The sequence below is a fragment of the Bactrocera latifrons genome, unplaced genomic scaffold (assembly GCF_001853355.1).
Source record: "Bactrocera latifrons isolate USDA-ARS-PBARC rearing strain unplaced genomic scaffold, ASM185335v1 scaffold_657, whole genome shotgun sequence".
In the NCBI taxonomy this organism is placed as follows: Eukaryota; Metazoa; Arthropoda; class Insecta; order Diptera; family Tephritidae; genus Bactrocera; species Bactrocera latifrons.
The window spans coordinates 33,808-51,695 of NW_017537331.1; the positions used below are offsets into that span (position 1 = coordinate 33,808).

Sequence of the window (17,888 nt, forward strand, 5' to 3'; positions counted from 1 at the left end):
GACGCGGGACGCTTCTTCGTTGACGTTGAGGGAAATGGGATAGGAGCTGCAACCATGTAGACACGTATCTTGGAACTTTAACCAATCAGCAGAGTCAGTTTGGTATTTCATCCTCGGGCGAAATGTTGAAGAAAGACGGTTTGAAGGGAGTCTGGTAATAATGGGGATATGATCACTGCCTTGGAGGTCATCAATTACTAGCCAAGTGCATTTGGTAGAAAGGGAAATCGAACATATGGTGAGGTCAAGGTGGGTGAAGGATTTGTGAGTAGAGAAGTGAGTCGGGGAGCCGTTAYTAAGGACAAAGGAGTTGGAGGCAAGGATTGAATCTTCAATTACACGGCCCTTAGCATTCAGCGAAGTGGAACCCCACATAGGGCTGCAGGCGTTAAAATCGCCTGCCAAAATAAAAGGACTATCAGTTGACGGAAAAATACTATAAAAGTCAGTAGTTGAAAATGCTTGATCAGGAGTAGGCGCAGACAATGGATATTGTATTGGGCGATTGAATTTCTAATACCAAGGAAGAGATGCGGGACTGGAGACGGTAACATTTGTGCGGGACATTTTTCTTCACTAAGATACCAATTCCTTGCTTACTAGATAAAATATGTGGCAAATTATGAAAGTATCCAACATAGGCCAAAGGGGTGCGAGCGTTGACCATGTAGGGGAGGTGGGTTTCGTTTAAAAGAATTACAGAGGGATTGTGTGATTTAATTAATATTTCAAGATCGATGAAATTATTGTAATATCCGTTTATATTCCACTGTAAAGCTACAAACATATGCACAAAAGAGAAAAGAAAACTGGTATTTGGTTTTGTTAAGTATATTGCTACAAATATTATTAGTTTCTGCTGGATGCGAAGGTGGGGAAAGCGTAATTGAGTCATCGTGTTTATTAGTTGGAGATTGATGTGTGGAATACAATGCTCGCCTATTTACCTATTTACTTATTTTTTGCTTAAAAATTTCACTTTGAACAAAATATTAAAATTTCATTGAAGTGCAAGGTATTAGTATGGCCACAACGAAGTTGTCTACATGCAAAATGGACAACTGAGTTGTTTTGTGTACATGCCGGCTATTGTTATGTTGCTGCCCTCTCACAAACGTTCTTGTAGTAGGATTCACAACGCCATTTTCAGTTCGCTGTCGTGCTGCTGCAGTCTGTCGCTAGCATTGTGTTCCACACATGAGAGGAAAGAGGGATAGGAAGGGGAGAGGAAAGTGAGCGCGAGAGTATGTCTGTTAAGTTGGGAGAGTCAGAAAGATACATATTGCAATTATTTTGAGAGAGTGGATTATCAACGGTTGCGTTGGTTGCTGTTGGGTTTTTGTTAAATCAATTGCGGATAAAGGTCAGCAGTGTGAGAGTTAAGTGGAGACAAGATGTTCTTTGTGGAAGATGATGGTTTGGCTGAGTATGTATGTAATGAGTTGTTATTGATGGTTAGTGAGGAGTTTGCGGGGTTGGAAGGGGACTTATTTTCGTTTGAGTCTGCAGTTGATTTTGGTTTTTCGTTTTTGTGGAATTCGGGAGGCTTTAACACATTGGCAAATGATGAAGGGTTAAGGGGAGCCGGGATTGTATTTTTGTATTGCTTCGTGCATGCTGCATTTTTCTAATGTTTTAATACGTAGTATTTCTTTAGTTTGTAGAAATTTTGGACAAGCGTTTGAGGAGGACGGATGCTCTCCAGAGCAGTTAGCGCACATTGTTCTTATACATTCGGTAGGGGAGTGGGGAGGGAGGTAGCAATTGTTACACATTGGGAAATTTTTGCAGTATTTTGTTGTATGACCAAGTTTTTGACACGACTTGCATCTCATGGAATTTGGGATGTATGGACGGACAGAAAGGATTCTCCATGCGACTTCAATTTTTTCGGGAAGATGATATTTATCAAATGATAAGAGAATTGAGCCAGTAGGYTTAGATACACCATCAATTATTCTATTAAACTTATATATAGAGGTTACGCCGTGCGTCTTAAGACCCTCTATAATGTCACTTTCAGGCAAATATAATATAAAGTCGGTTTCTTTGATTAAGTTCTAACCCAAACATCTTGCGGTTACCATCATTTTAATAAAAAAAATTTAATCGTAATAATTTTTAAATGACGGCAATAGACTCTAGCTCGCGGTGCTATCCTCAAGGCATTTTCTATGCTATTCTAGCCCACTAAAATATGATAAGTTATCGTGGGTTGTATAACATCACTTACTGTATATGTATATAGGAATAATCAAAGAATTAACAAACAAGAAACATAGCAACAAGTCTCGGCTATCGGAATTCTAATACATTCAAAGAATTAGCGTGGAAACTAACGAAAACATATCGTGAAACTCATCAGGTTTTCGCGTTCATAATGGTAATAAACTCATTGCAACTTTAACAGAAATCTCAGGTAGCACTGTTGCGTTATTAACCGGGTTATTAATCGATAGTTGGTGATACGACGATTACAAAATTGTAATCACAGCACCACATATTATTAGCCAAGTTTAGAGAATGGTTTAATTTTTGTTTGAAATTAATTAAAATTTTAAGGAAATTTGGATGTATATCTCATTTATATATATCGGATATATGTATGTAGGTTTAGTTCAATTTCGTAAATTATTTTATAACCTTCTAACATTTTTAAACAGACAAGTTCTCTCTTTTCAAACCAGCGAATATTTAGTGGCAACACCGTTATAATCTCTAGTCACTTTTCGTATACAGGCTCATACTCGTGATGTAATGGTATTTAATAAAGTTCGCACAAATCCCCATTTTTCTAGGATCGTTTGCCATAACACGTTGTATATACACCTACTTGTTACCCTTCTCAAAGCATTTAACGCGAATTGCTGCGGCGACGCCAACTATGTAGATTGTGCGATAAGAAGCATTTTATTTTTTCAAATTTAAATATTGAGATTTTGTAAACATTTTTGTTAAAAGCTTGAAACATGTAGTGTTATTGTACAATCATTTGTGAAAATAATGTGTACGTGGGAAAAAAATGTAACGTGTGAAAGACTATTGATATGCACAATGCAAAGGACACAATGCAACGAAGGTCAACTAAATACAAAGCAACGGTAACATATGAGGAAATAAATTGCAGTAAAAGCATTGAAAGAAACAATTTCATTAAATTTATGGTATATGCAGTACTTAACAACAGTTAATATATAAAGGAGCTGATGTATGCTAATATCAATTGCAGTTGATACATTTTTTCACACACGCACTTGTAGTTTTGGGGTTGTTTCGTGGTGGAAAGTTTAGTGTATAATATCGTGCTTTATAATTTTATTACAAACTGAAAAGTATATCTTGTTTGGTATACGAATACACCAAGTATGCCTCAGCAGCGTACCTTCTTAGTTTAATAGTAAACTGTATTTGGTAAATATCTTTCTCGACGGTATGAATAAATTATATGTGTGGCATCAGAAAAATAGAAAGTAAACTAAAACCGCTTGGATGTTGAGTGGTTGTTATACTAAAACATACCAACAGGCGCACTTTGCAGCAAAAACAGTAACCGTCAAATAAATGCAAAACATCAAAATCTTCCAAATTAAATTTTAAGATATCAGTATATCTAGGTAATTTACAAGTTTCAAATTTTGTTCCAATATAAATTCTTTATATTTTATAACATCTTCCCTTCTGTCAACTTTTTAATCATTTTACTGATATAGTTATAAAGCCAGGTTCATTCCGATTACGTACACCCGCTTGTCGTCAAAATGGAACTCATCTTAAGTTGTAGCAGCTCAGGTGTAGAATTTATAAAAACCAAAAATACTTGTGAATAATATATATTTTTAAGATTTTTTGAAGAATATGCATTTACCTTCTTACATTTTAGTACAATTAGTATTTAAAGGTGATAATTTTAAAGTAATACTTTGAGTTTTATTTTTAAATAAACCAAAATCAGATTTTAAGCAGTGACGGACTTTAAATATACAGCGTTAATTATTTTTTCACAAAGAGTTTTGAGGTCTTTCATCGGTGATAATGGCAATAAATGTTGTGTAGATATCTTGCCAAATTTTGTAATTTATTTCATCCAATCAACAGTTTCTTTGGACGTGGTGCTAAAAATCATTAGTTAAACGGAATTGTATACAACTTCATTACTTTAAATCGTAAATTCCTTTAATTACTATATATTAAACAAGTTTTTTTTTATCGATAATTAAAATTTTTTCAAAAATTACCATTTATAAAATATTTAATTCGCATCGGGTTTTAAACAAGTATGAATGTTTTTTGTGATGCCATTGTTGTCATGCTAAACACGTTAAATTTTTTGGTGCTGTTGTTGCTGTCGTAACGATTATCTAGGCACTGTTTGGAGGAAAGTAATAAGTTGACTGTCATCGAAATCACTTAACAATAAGCTCAGAAAAAGAGCTGCTTCTGCAGGTTAAGAGGGGAGATGAGTTATGAGAGTTGGGCATACAAATAGGCGAATAGTGTCATGCGGGGACTCATTGCATGCCGGACATAGGTTTTGTTTGTTAGTGTCTATTCTCGTTAAGGGGTTTAGATAGAGTCCCGTTTACGGCGCAAATCGGAGTACTTTTTCTGCAATAGGTGGTGTTGGGACTCCACTTACGCCATTCACTGGGGGGAGTCAAGGAATGTGTTAATAGCTCCACTGTAAATGGTGTTCAGTGAATGTCAGAAATTGGTCGCGTCCGAAATTTGATCGGTATAGTTCATAAACCTATTGGAAAAATATTCTCCATATGTCTGAAGCAGGGGACTAGAGGAATGTTGTCCGATCAGAAACTATTTTGAGAGGATCAACCAGACACATCAAGAGGAATCTTTAATCGTTTAGAGTGCAGTATTTTGACATGGGCGTCTGCGTTTCACTACACGGCGAATTTATCGATGCGACGTAGTTTATGACCGGCCGACCAAGATTTCTATGTTTTGATGCCAACTATCAACTTGAGGGTTTTGTTGCGGCTCTATAATTTGGCAGTTATCGCTGTTGTAGGAAGAGTGAAAGAGTGGATACTAACGAATGTGATACCTAGAACTGTCTGGTTGCTCATCGTCGAAATTTGGATCATCAACGGAAATGTGTAGTTCTAGTCTGTACTCCTTCGTCCAGTTTGTATATAAAGTGGTTATGGATTTGACAGTTCAGGGTTTTTGAATCCTTGTAGTGAAGAAAGTTTGTATAGATAGGCGATAAGCACATGCCATCAATTCTATTGCCCGACGTCGTTATTGTAGAATCATCTATTCATAAGGTAACAGAAACTCCTTCTGGTGGTTTCGAGAGCTTCGAAATGTAGTAATTAATTTAGATTATTCATATCAAAATAATATCGATGATTGTCGACCGCTCACATAGTTCATTGTTCACCTCTTCAATTCTGGCGAGAGCATGGTTTGTTTGATGTTATCAAGCGATGTATGGTTGACTGTATCAAAAGCTTTTGACAATTCCAACGCTATGAAGGCAGTCCTCTCACAGGGGGGTTCTGGTTAAGACCACAAGCTATCTGTGCACTTTACGGAAGCTGTGTAGCTTAGAAGGTGTGTGCAAGTCGTTAGTAGCCAGTTCTCAAATGTTTTTACGAACGGATAAAGGAGAGTTATCGGGAACATATTTATACCGTCAAGACCGATGTGTTTAGATGTTTTCGTTTTGATGTTGGCACTATAAACATCCTCGTGGGGGAAAGCAAGTGATTCACAGTCTTTTAGTTCGCGCACTTCTTCGGATACGAGAAGAGACGGACGTCGAGTGATATATTGACAGGACTCTTAAGATCAGACAGTTAATTTAGAGTAGTACAAAGTTTTCTCAGTCCGATGAAGAGATTACATGACTTCAGGTGCTCCACCTATTTGGTCCGCTAATGGATTTCAGAAATAAATCTGGTATGAGGAGCTGTATTCTGGGAAATTTTCCTTTAAATTCTAACAGGGGAAATGTAGCGAGCAGTAGCAGCAACGATCACCTGTCTTAATTGACGTTCGTCACAAGAATGGTGAAGGAGCTCTGAGTGAATTATGCGAAGCTGACGCAGTTAGATTTGTTGAAGTTAACGTAGGTGCAATTTTCCTCAGAAATAAAGTCAGGGAATGTTTCGGTCGAGATTAATAGATGGTCTGATGGGAAAGTTTGCAAAGGTCATCAGGTTGTGCTCTTTATGAGCCTTCCATCACTGATGGTGATATCAGGCGAGCTGTTAGAATTGCTACTATTCTGATGGAGCCTTCGTCATAAATGATGTAGAATGTCGAATCGTCTATCTGTTCCGCCAGGTCCATCCTCCTACCATCGTTTGACTACTAAAGATCATGATGCGTGTTAAAGTCGCGCAGTACCAATCGGCACCATAAACAACGCACCTATGTTCGGGTATTATCATGTTGGAAAACAAGTGGGTGGCTGTATAAGTTAAATATTTTGAACTTAAAATTGCCTTAACGGATAACTACGTCTTGAAATTTTAGGAAATATTCGATATCGCCATCGATGACACGATACTTCGACGAGGGGCAACGAATAACTCTTCAATCACCGGAACACGTCGGGAAATGATATCAATCAGAGCAAGAATTCCGTCCAACTGATACTATGTCATCAGAGGTTCTTTGTGTGCATTGGCAGCATGGGGCCACGTAACGTGTTCGCCAGACATGAACAGGTCTTAAGAAGGCTCTAACTATTGCACGGGTTTTTCTTCAAACCGAGGTGGAAATGTTGTTCTAAAAATGATGCTTATATTAACTCGTTGCTTGCCAATCCAAAGGGGGTTCGATGATCGAAATAACAACTTGCTTTCTTTAGTATTCTTTCTACCTGGTGCAGATGCTTCTTCAGGTAGAACGTATAGTTTTTGGAAAACAATTTCCAATAAATACCGTTATATGCTTCGAGGGAAAAACTATTAATTTTAAAACATTTCGTTAGATGACAAATTTTTTCAAGTATTTCCTTTAGCTTGCAATCACTATATAAAAAATTTGCCTCGTAGAATCTGGAATGAAACTTCTACGCCATTGTAGAATGCTTCGCTTTTGAGTCATTGATCATTAGTTGAGGTCCTGCTTTATTGTAGAAATTTCACGTAAGTCCCTAGTACTGATTTCGTGCAATACGTTGTACTTGTATTAACGTATTACTCGATTCTAAATTTCATTTTTGTTGTAGTTCAAAGCGATGACTTTAGAACTTCATATTACGCTGATAAAACCAAACGCAATAGTACCAAACGAACGAAAAAATATTTTTAACGGACTGAATCACGTTGAATTCAAAGTAAGTGGAAACCTGAAAAAAATTATAATTTTTGCAGATGTTAAAGAACAGTTAAACGTTAGCTACACAAAACCATTGTTTTTGCAAAGAATACGAAATATTATAATTTTTTGGTGGTAAGCCTTGATTTTTTAAAAACCCATATATGCAGCGTAATATATGTATACGATGGCCAAGTCTTTACCTTTATTATAAAAATTAGGTTTACGTTTTTAAAGAGATTTTTTGCAAATGATGACTTGAATAAATTCCAGCCGAGAGGCCTATTGTTCGATCGCTTTTTGCAGCAATTAGGGACGTATGTTTCTTCCAAAGCGTCAACCATCTCAGTCTTTTTTGCGTAGTGCGATACAGAGACATAAAATTCGTATATACGAATTAGACGTTTACATATCGGATTACAGAAAACTTAAAGCATAATGGAAGGCGAAAATGATGATACGCTATTTTTCTTAGAGCATTCTTTGTATTACAATTCTTTCGCAGTATCGGGGGGATACAGTTGCATACAGAGCGATATGATTCTAAAGTATAAAATATCCTATTGAACGACAACAGATGATGCTTGGACACCCTCTACAGGAGAACCCCTAGAGAAAGTCATGAAAGCGGACTTCCCTGGTTCCCAGTCTTGTTTGGTATACGAATTGTCCAAGTGTGCCTAAGAAGCATACAATCTTAGTGTAACAATCTACTGCATTTCATAAATATTTTCCAAGATGTGAATAAATTATGTGTATATGTGTGTGGCATAAGAAAATATAAAAACGAGAAAAATTAATGGGCATTATGCTAATGCGCATTAAAATTTTATGATGGCAGACGGCAGAATTGTGCATTTAGACAGCTGATTGTGAAATTTGTTTATTTATTTAAAAAAAAAAAAAATTTTTAAGTAAAAATTCATAAAGTACAATTTTGGGATTTTGGGAAAATCAATATAAATTTAACGAAACAATTCGTTTATTATTAAGTACGTTAATTAAAAGATAATGAAGTGCAATTAAAAACTATACTTGATTGTAACACAGCCATAAGAGACGGGAATACAATCGCTATTTTAACTGGGGATTGAAATCAAAAATTGTGTATTTTAAGGTTCGAAGTGGTAAATTTTGGGAGCACGATATCCCCGCAATGGATGAATATAGGTTCAAGGCAAACTTTCGCCTAGATAGAAGGGCCTTCAAAAAAGTGCGCGAAAAAGTTAAGAATGCTGCAAAAATGGACAGCAAACTGTGCGTTGTTTATTTTCTGCCATCTAAATATATTAAAACTTGTTTTTGTTAATATACTTTCAAATAATTTAATTAGCAATAAAATATTTGTTCTCTATTAATAAAATATAAAATAAAATAAAAAATTTGCTCACATCTTCATAAATTTATCTTTTACGATTTGTTTTTTATTTTGAATGATGTTTCGAACGAACGGAAACGTTTACATACTCGTTCACGAAATTCTAAATAGCTGTACACTGTGAGTATACAGCTAAAAGCACCAAATTTTTAGGCACTCCTAATTTGCATTAACATTGATCAAATGCGCAAGATAACGCAAATTAATCCTGCTAATGCAAATTAGGTCTGTCGTCTACCAAGGCTATTTAGGCTTGAAAAAATATATTTAACTCAGCATCACATTATTTCACATACTGAAAAAGTGGAAAAAAGTTAAATTATAGCCCGGACAGAAGACAGTGCTAATATGCATTAGCGAGCTTATAGCCCTGACAGACGACAGTGCTAATATGCATTAGCGAGCTTATAGCCCTGACAGACGACAGTGCTAATATGCATTAGCAGGCTTAATTTACATTTATTTGCACAAGAATTTCACGAATTTAGCTGAATTTACCAAATTTGAGTAGGCAACACTGCGCAAAAATGACCGATTTTTGCTATTTTCTGACAGATGTCGCTTGAAGCCTGCTCCTTTGAGTTTACAGCATCAGAGGTAAGCAGTTTTATACTATATTGCTAATTAAATTATGTGCAAGTACATTAACAAAAACAAATTTTAATATTTTTAGATGGCAGAAAATAAACAACGCACAATTTGATATCCATTTTTCCAATATTCTAAACTTTTTCGCACTCTTTATCCGCATTACAATCAATTATTGCTTTTAATTTCACTCTATTATCTTTTAACGTAGTTAAAAGTTGTTTTGTTAAATTTATATTGATTTTCCTAAAATAAAAAATTTCTATTAATAGTTTATCTTATTATTTATAAATAAAAAAAATTTCACTATCAGCTGTCTAAATGCACAAGTCTGTGGTCTGTCACCATAAAGTTTCAATGCGCATTAGCGTTGTTTAAGGCGCATTAATGTTGCTCGTCTGTCAGGGCTATATTGTATGTATTAGAAAAGACACTACATCACAAACGTACATAGAATAATAGTAGCACGATTATTGATTTTCTGTCCAATGGCAGCATTGTCGGCATTATGTGCATAAATATACAAGTAGCATCATATAACTCAGCGACATATATAAGGTATGCAAGTAGATGCTCTCCTCAGGAAGGTGGCCGTTTCCCACTTTTATAAGTTGAATTGTAAGGGAAATATAAATATTTCTATAAAAGTACAGAGTATTTGATTAATGTTATAACTTCTATGATTTTTTTACCCCAATAAATAATTCAATATTATAAATCATTATAAATCTTTACTGATATATTTTTTTTCCTGAACAGGATATATTAAGTTGATCACGATTATTGTAATACCCTGAAGTAATCATGGGAGACCCTGTAAAATATATACATACATATGTACGTACCGGTTAAAAATGAATTAATCTAAGTCGATTTAGGCATGTCCTTCTGTCAGTATGTACATATATGCGCGAATTAGTCTCTCACTTTTTGAGATATTGATGCGAAATTTCGATCATTTCCTTTTCTTTTTTTTTCATGAAGCTGCTTATTTGTCGGAACCGTTGATATTGGAACACTGTAGCATATATCTGCAATACAAACTGACTGATCATAACCAAATTCTTGGGAGAAATCTTTTGAATTTGTGAAGGATATTATACATGCATATGTATGTAGTTTCGGTGTAACTGATGTTAACGTTTTTCTTATTTGAGATATGTTTATACTAATAATCAATATGATTAGTGTTTGATTCTTGCAGTTTCTAAAGGACATAATCGACTAAATGTGGATTTGGTGTCGAAAAATCATCAATAAACGGTGAAGACGACAGCATGATAAGTGCAATAATAAATAATATTCGTTTACAACCGTTTTTGTATCTGATTTTGCACATTTATTTAAATCATATTCAATCTACGTCCCAGAGCAGTTTGAACGGTGAGCATTTTATTTCAGTTTTAAACAACGTAAAGTTTACATATATATAAATTATCAAAATAAAGTGATTTATACATAAGGATGGAAAGGTAATATATGTGTTCATAAGTTGAATCAAATATCAAGAGAAATCATTATTTTTACATACTTGCGTATGACGTCACATCGGAAATTGTGTCATAACTGAACTAGTATACACGTAAAATAAATTATATTTTCATACTTCCATATTTCAGCAATGTCGTCCGCTAATGCCACTATCTGTAGAGTGCAATCATAGGCTTCCTCAGTCATTCTAGGATGGTTTCATTCTATCTTATTCTTCGAGAGATTTAGAGGCTTCTGACCCAACATTGTATATTACGACCAACACATATTGGCTCAATACTATTTAAAATACCTTCTGTAGAAACGAAAGCATTAAATGCTCCAGAAATGTCCAGGAATGTATTATATACAAGAGTCTTTATGGTTCTGTTTTTGTGAATGTGTATTAGGTTGTTCAATAAGTTTTGTCGTTCGATAAGAAAGCGCGTTGCTACTAACCCAATTTTTTGTTTTTGTTTTCTCTGTCTTTCTGTCAACTCATTCTTTCTTTAAAAGTCATTTGGTGTCGCCGTGTCACAGTACTTTTTTTTTTTTAAAAATTTAATATCGTGCAGTGATAAAATTCTTATTTTTATAGGTGCAGTACCACAACAAAGTCACCAACGAATGTAAAAAGTGTATAATAATTGCTCCCCTACAATTAGAACAGTAGAAAATGAGTTGCATATAGTTTGCAAATGTGTTTCACTGTGAACAGACGTATTTTTTCTCTGCTCCGCGTTTTATTATTTATTCTATATTAATGCCGTGTGTTTGCGGTCATAGGGTTGATTCCGCTCAGCCCAAGATCAGCTGCCATAAGTGCAATCAATTCTTCCACTTGACGTGTATGAATTTATCACAGGCAGATGTGGATTTTTTGCTGAAATCCAAAAATGCTTTTTATTGAAAAGTGTGCGCGGTAGCTCGGAGAAATTCTATCCGTTCGCCGCCTGCGTCGCCATCAGTGCGTAATGCTCATTGTTCTGATATCTTAAATTCGCAACAACAAAACGSTGAACAATCAAATAACGAATTGTCTGGACCTTTGTTGGAGCCTAACAATCCAAATAAGGTAAATGAGTTGCTTAATTCTCTGGTGTTYGAAGTAAGTTCACTGAGAAGTGAACAATCGAAGGCGCTCACTTTAATACAACAATTATGTGATGATAGAAATYCGTTAATCGTTATGCTTAACGAACTTAAATCAGAGATCTGCATTGTACAAAAGAAATTGACCGATAACGGCAAGTTCTCTGCACCAGCTTCGAATGCTCTCTCTACTGCTTCCGCCACTCTCACTGCTGCGACTGCTGTTGATAYAAATGCTTCTCCGTCTAACACTGCTGTTTCTGCTGATAATGTGAGTGTGAAGTATCACGCTCCCGCTACACTGAGAGCATTCTCTGCAGCTTCAACCACCGCTCCGTCTGCTGGTTGCTCCACTTTTTCTATTGCTGCTGGTAATAGTACAACTACAGCTCCGTCCATCGTTGCTGTCGGCGTGGATTACTGTGCTTCTGCGGCTCGACCTGCAGTTGTCCCAATGCTGTTAATTATACTAATATATTTGCTGACGCTGTTGCTAGGAATATCAACACTCACTCGAAAGGCAGAAACAATACAACAGTTGCTGCTAAACCAGATCGCCCCTCTGTCGCTGTCAATGCTGCTCAATCAGCTGCCTTTGATGACTCGGTTAATCTGAACTCTTCTACTTCAATTACTACTATTGGAAGTTTAAAGTTAAATGTGAACACTAAAAACAAAAAATCTCCAGCTGCTTCAACTGTGGTTGGTGTTAATGCCAATTGTGGTCTCGATGTCGTCATACCTAAGAAATGCATTCACTTGTCTGCCTTTAAGAACTCAGTCACTGAAGAAGATATTATATCGCTTTTTGTTAAACATGTTAATGTTGGGAAAGATCATCTTTTATGTTATAAATTAATTAAGAAGGATACTGATATTAATAATCTGAAGAATATAAATTTTAAGTTAGGCGTATCCCCCTCTTTTTTTAATGCCGTTTTCTCTTCTTCAGTGTGGCCTTCTGGCATTAAGTTGCGTCTCTTCAAGTTTTTTCCAAAGGGAAGRGCAAACAGTGCTGTAGATTAGATGATGCGCCTTTTAATGACCATTTTACTCGTGAGATTTCTGCACATTCCTCAACTGGGTCTTGTCTTAAGGTGTACTACCAAAATTTATCGGGTATTAGGTGTAAATCAAATATTATTCGCAACTTTGCTTCACATTTGGACTTCGATATTATCGTTATTGCTGRGACTTGGCTGAATTCTAGTTACTTTGATAATGAATATTTTAACTCAAATCTCTACTATGTCTTCCGTAAGGACAGAGATCATGAAAAAACTGGCTGTTTAAGAGGGGGTGGTGTTCTCCTAGCAGTTCATCGCAAATATCGTCCTCGTTTAATTATGCTTGATAATGAGAGTTGTATAAGTTGCACGCAAATAATATTTCCTCGCTGGTATTAAATAATGTCAAAGAGAATAATATCTGTGTTCTGGGTGACTTTAATTTAAGCAATATCGTCTGGTCTAGTTGTTCCTATAGTCCTGCTCTTATTCCCTTTTTATCGTCCCAATTTATCGTCTTCTCAGGAGTTAGTTCTCATCGATAGCTTGCTTAGTCTCAATCTGATTCAAATCAACTCTTATTCAAATAGTCTGGATCGGTTTCTAGACTTAGTGTTTCTTAGTGATAATTTAAAATTTAGGTTTCTCGATGGATTCTCTACAATTACTAAAGCCACCGTTCATCATTCTCCGCTAGCATTTGAGGTGAATACTTATCTTTTCGCTCCTGTTAAACCTTCTGATGGGCCTGGTTTTAATTTTGCATATTGTGATTTTGAACGACTAAATAATCTCCTCGATGAGATTAAATGTAATGATCTACTTTCGGGACTAGATACAGCTAATAGTTTCGCGATTTTTAAGAAATCCATTCAGGATTTTTGTCATTATAATGTCCCGCTCAAACATATACAACCATATAAGTTGCCTTGGTACACCAAGAACCTCAAACGCTTAAAAAATCTTAGAGACAAATACTATAGAAAATTCTCTTCAACTAAATCTCATGTTTCCTTTGTTCATTATCAGCAGTACACAAAACTGTTTAATGAATTGGATAAGTTTCTCCATAAAAGTTTTATTAATAGTACGAGGTCTACAATTAAGTCGAACCCTAAGTCCTTTGGAACTTTGTAAAATCTAGGAAAATGTGTTCATTCCTTCTGCTTTACGCTGGGGTGATAAGCATGCACTCCTGGCGAAATCTCCAACTTGTTTGCTGAATTTTTCAAATCTAATTATACCCACGATGATCCTGGTAATAGTCCCACTTTTTCAGCTAATAATTTCCCTTCCATAAATTTTGGCACACTGCGTCTTTCACAGGATGATATTGGCAAAGCTATTTGTGATATTAAGTCTTCCTCCAAATTGGACTTGGATGGGCTTCCACCTGTACTTATAAAAAATTGTACTACCTTGGTATATCCTCTCATGCTCATCTTCAATAAGTCTCTCTCCTCTGGGAATTTTATTTCTGACTAGAAATTGACACGTATTACCCCTATACTTAAAGGTGGTAGAAAAGATGTAGTCTCCAATTACAGGCCTATCTSTAAACTTTCTACAGCTTCGAAAATTTTTGAGTGTTCTGTTAAAAACAAATTATTTTTTGGAGTAAAATCAATAATTAATGGCCTTTGATAAAGTTTCACACAATATTCTAATTAAAAAACTATCTTCTTTAGGGTTTCATTCGATCTTCTTGCAGTGGATTGAATCATATCTGCAGGCATCATATCTAGGCGATGCGTTGTCAGTGCCAATGGAGTGTCATCTGATTCATTCATTGCGTCTTCGGGAGTGCCACAAGGAACAAGGTCTTGGGTTCACTTCTCTTTGTGCTGTTTATCAATGACATTTCCCGTTGCTTCTCTTTCGCTAACTTTCTATTATATGCAGATGACTTAAACATTTTTGCAATAATCAAGAACTCTCAAGATGTATTCAAACTTCAATGTGATATTGATGCTTTTTATGATTGGTGCCTGAAATCGAAGCTTTTTCTGAATCTCGATAAATGCTCTCAGATCTCTTATGGTAGGGGACGTAACATCTTATCTACAAGTTACAATATTTCTAATTGCGTCCTAAACTTAACTACCTACCTTAACAACCTAAACTTTTCGACCCCATACCATCGCATACATCTCGTTTATTGCTTTTACATCTTAAATTACTAGATAATCGACGGTCTGTTCTCTGCCTTTTATTTGTTTTCAATGTAATTAATGGGAATATGGACTGTCCCTTTATTAGGGAAAATTAACTTCAATACTCCTCAGCGTTGTCTCAGGTCTATTTCCCCATTTTATTACAAAAAAGAAAGTACTAATTGCTGAATATGCTCCTCTCAAGCGTGCTATGCGTGAGTTTAACTCGATTTCCGAAAACGTTCTTCTTGATTTTTCGCACTCTAGGGTATCTTTCATTAATACCCTCAATTCTGTTTTTTATTTTAAGTTATCTCTCTATGTAATTGTAATTAAGTTTTATTAGAGTTCTAATTTGCATCCTAATTTCTCGACTAGTCTGTAAGAATTAATGTTCATAGACTTAAATAAATAAAGAAATAAATTTAAATGTGGTCGACCAAGCCTTAAAGACGATCCCCGTGAAGGACCTCCAAAAAGCACATTAACAACAGAAATTATGGCCAAAATACAGAATATGGAAGATTGTCGATTGACTGATTGAGATTTAGTAAAGGCTCTACACATTTCATTAGGCAATGTGAAGCTTACTTTAAATGAAATTTTTGGTTTTAGAAAGCTGTGTGCATAATGGGTGCCGCATTCGCTAACAATGGAACAATAACACATTCGAATGCGACTGTCTCAGCAACCTTTGGAGCGTTTTAAAAGGGATAAAGTGGATTTTCACAATGGATGTGACTTGGGTCTATCACCATGATCATGAATTAAAACAAAAGGCTAAAGAGTGGTGTGAGCCTGGTTGTTCGGCTCTGGACTGAGTTCGTGTCGGGCAATCGGCCAAGAAGGTTATGGCATCAGTTTTTTAGGATGCGAAAGGAATTTTGTTTTTGGATTACTTGAAACTGGTAAAACAATTAATTCTGGATATTATTGCAATCTTTTGGACCAGTTGGAGGAAAAAAGTCCGCGAAAAAAGATCCGGTTTGTAGAAGAAAAAATCCTTTTTCATCAGGACGATGCACCGTGTCACAAGAGCATTTTTACAATGGCTAAAATATATAAATTAAATTTCGAATGTTGGAGCATCCACCGTATTCACCAGATTTAGTGGACCCCAGCGACTTCGATTTGTTTCCAGAACTTAAAAAATGTATGCGTGGCAAGCGTTTTTCATAAAATGAAGAGGTCATAATGGCTGTTGAAGCATATATTGGATATCTTCCGGATTCTCACTTTAGGGATGGGATTCACTGATTGGAGGATCGTTGGAGCAAGCATTAATGCTCTGGGAAATCGTACTAGATAATAAAGTTTATTTTGAATCATAAAATTGTGTTTTTCTTATTAAATGACAAATCTTATTGAACAACATGATATTGCGCTTTGAACAAGCTTTCAAGAGACTCTGCGGCCATAATATGCATGTACAAGATTTTCTTTCTTTACATTACCTAACTAATGAATTAAGAACCTTTTGTATTAGAACAGAGTTCTCACGATTTGCTAGGACCAACTCGTCGAATATGAGAACTATTTTATCTTTAATTGCCCAATGTAACTAATATTTTTAATAAATTTGTTCCAGATTTCATAACTATGGAGCGTCCATATTTTGATGATATTAGCCCACGAAACGTGTCGACAGTCGCTGACGAACCCGCCATATTAAAATGCCGTGTTAGGAACAAAGGCAACCGTACGGTATGTGAATGACTTAACATTTAACCAAATAAATACAAATATTGTAAGAAGTCCCAGATTTATTTAATTATTGAAGATAGATTAACTAACAATTGTTTGTATAAATATTAATTTTTAAGGTTTCATGGATGCGCAAACGAGATCTTCATATTCTAACTACCAACATTTATACATACACTGGCGATCAACGATTTTCCGTCTTACATCCGCCAGGCGGTGATGATTGGGACTTGAGAATCGATTACGCACAAAAAAGGGATAGTGGAATTTATGAATGTCAAGTAAATACAGAGCCGAAAATAAATTTAGCTGTGTCACTGGAAGTAAATGGTAGGTAATTTTTGTTGTTCAAATACAATATATGTAATTGCTTCACTGTGGCAATTTTGATTTCTCGTTTTCTTATACATCGGTCAAACGATACACGATTTTCTTATACACGTCAAGTGCTAAATGAAAATTTTGCAAAATCACCGATTTTGAAAATTTGCAGTTCATTAGGTGAAGGACAAGACACATACCTCGTGTCATAAATATTTCGTCAAAATTCTTCTTTTTTTGATAAAGTTATTTAAGGTTGAAATTTAGACCATGATAAAATTGTAAAACTATTTTCTCATAAACTGCTAAAGATAAATCAATGAAATTTTCAGAAATCAAAGAAAAATGTTCGTATATAATATAGTTATTTTTTCATGGTCCATCTGTTTAAATAATAGTATTTTACATAGTTTTTTGTTAAACAATTGACATTTTTCTATATCACGCTAAAAAACTGAAAAGTTTGTGACACAACGCGGAAAATGTTTACCTTTAATAATCTGCCACAAAATTTTGATTCATTAATGCGATTCCAAAGATATTGAATTTTTTGTCCCCTCTTCCGCTCTAAAAACGTACGGCACATCCACCGATGCTCAGTGCGCTACATTAGCTTCGGACATCTGTGCCGCAAGAAAAGCATTTAATAAAGCTTTAATAAAATAATCAATAGCTCTATCAGATTTCTTGTTAAATAAATTATTGTCAACTTCTCCTTCCTGATTGGCGCAGACACCGCTTACGCGATTATAGCCAAGCTAACAACCGCGCGCCAGTCGTTTCTTCTTTTCGCTACGTGGCGCCAATTATATATTCCAAGTGAAGCCAGGTCCTTCTCCACTTGGTCCTTTCAACGGAGTGGAGGTCTTCCTCTTCCTCTGCTTC

At 35.5% G+C, this 17,888-nt stretch overlaps 1 protein-coding gene across 8 annotated transcripts in view; it reads left to right on the forward strand.

Moving 5' to 3' along the window:
* Positions 1–17,888, forward strand: part of LOC108975488 — a 62,128-nt gene that overhangs the window by 25,698 nt on the left and 18,542 nt on the right. For 2 of the 8 annotated variants that reach the window (XM_018943986.1, XM_018943993.1), the window contains exons 1-4: positions 2,703–3,101; positions 10,445–10,639; positions 16,567–16,682; positions 16,802–17,012. In XM_018943986.1, the coding sequence (XP_018799531.1) occupies positions 10,534–10,639; positions 16,567–16,682; positions 16,802–17,012 (433 nt within the window). In that variant the 5' untranslated portion in view covers positions 2,703–3,101; positions 10,445–10,533. Of the gene's footprint in view, positions 1–2,701; positions 3,165–3,428; positions 3,615–10,015; positions 10,094–10,240; positions 10,368–10,444; positions 10,640–16,566; positions 16,683–16,801; positions 17,013–17,888 lie in introns of those variants that run through there. The other 6 variants (XM_018943989.1, XM_018943988.1, XM_018943991.1 and 3 more) reach the window with 6 other exon arrangements.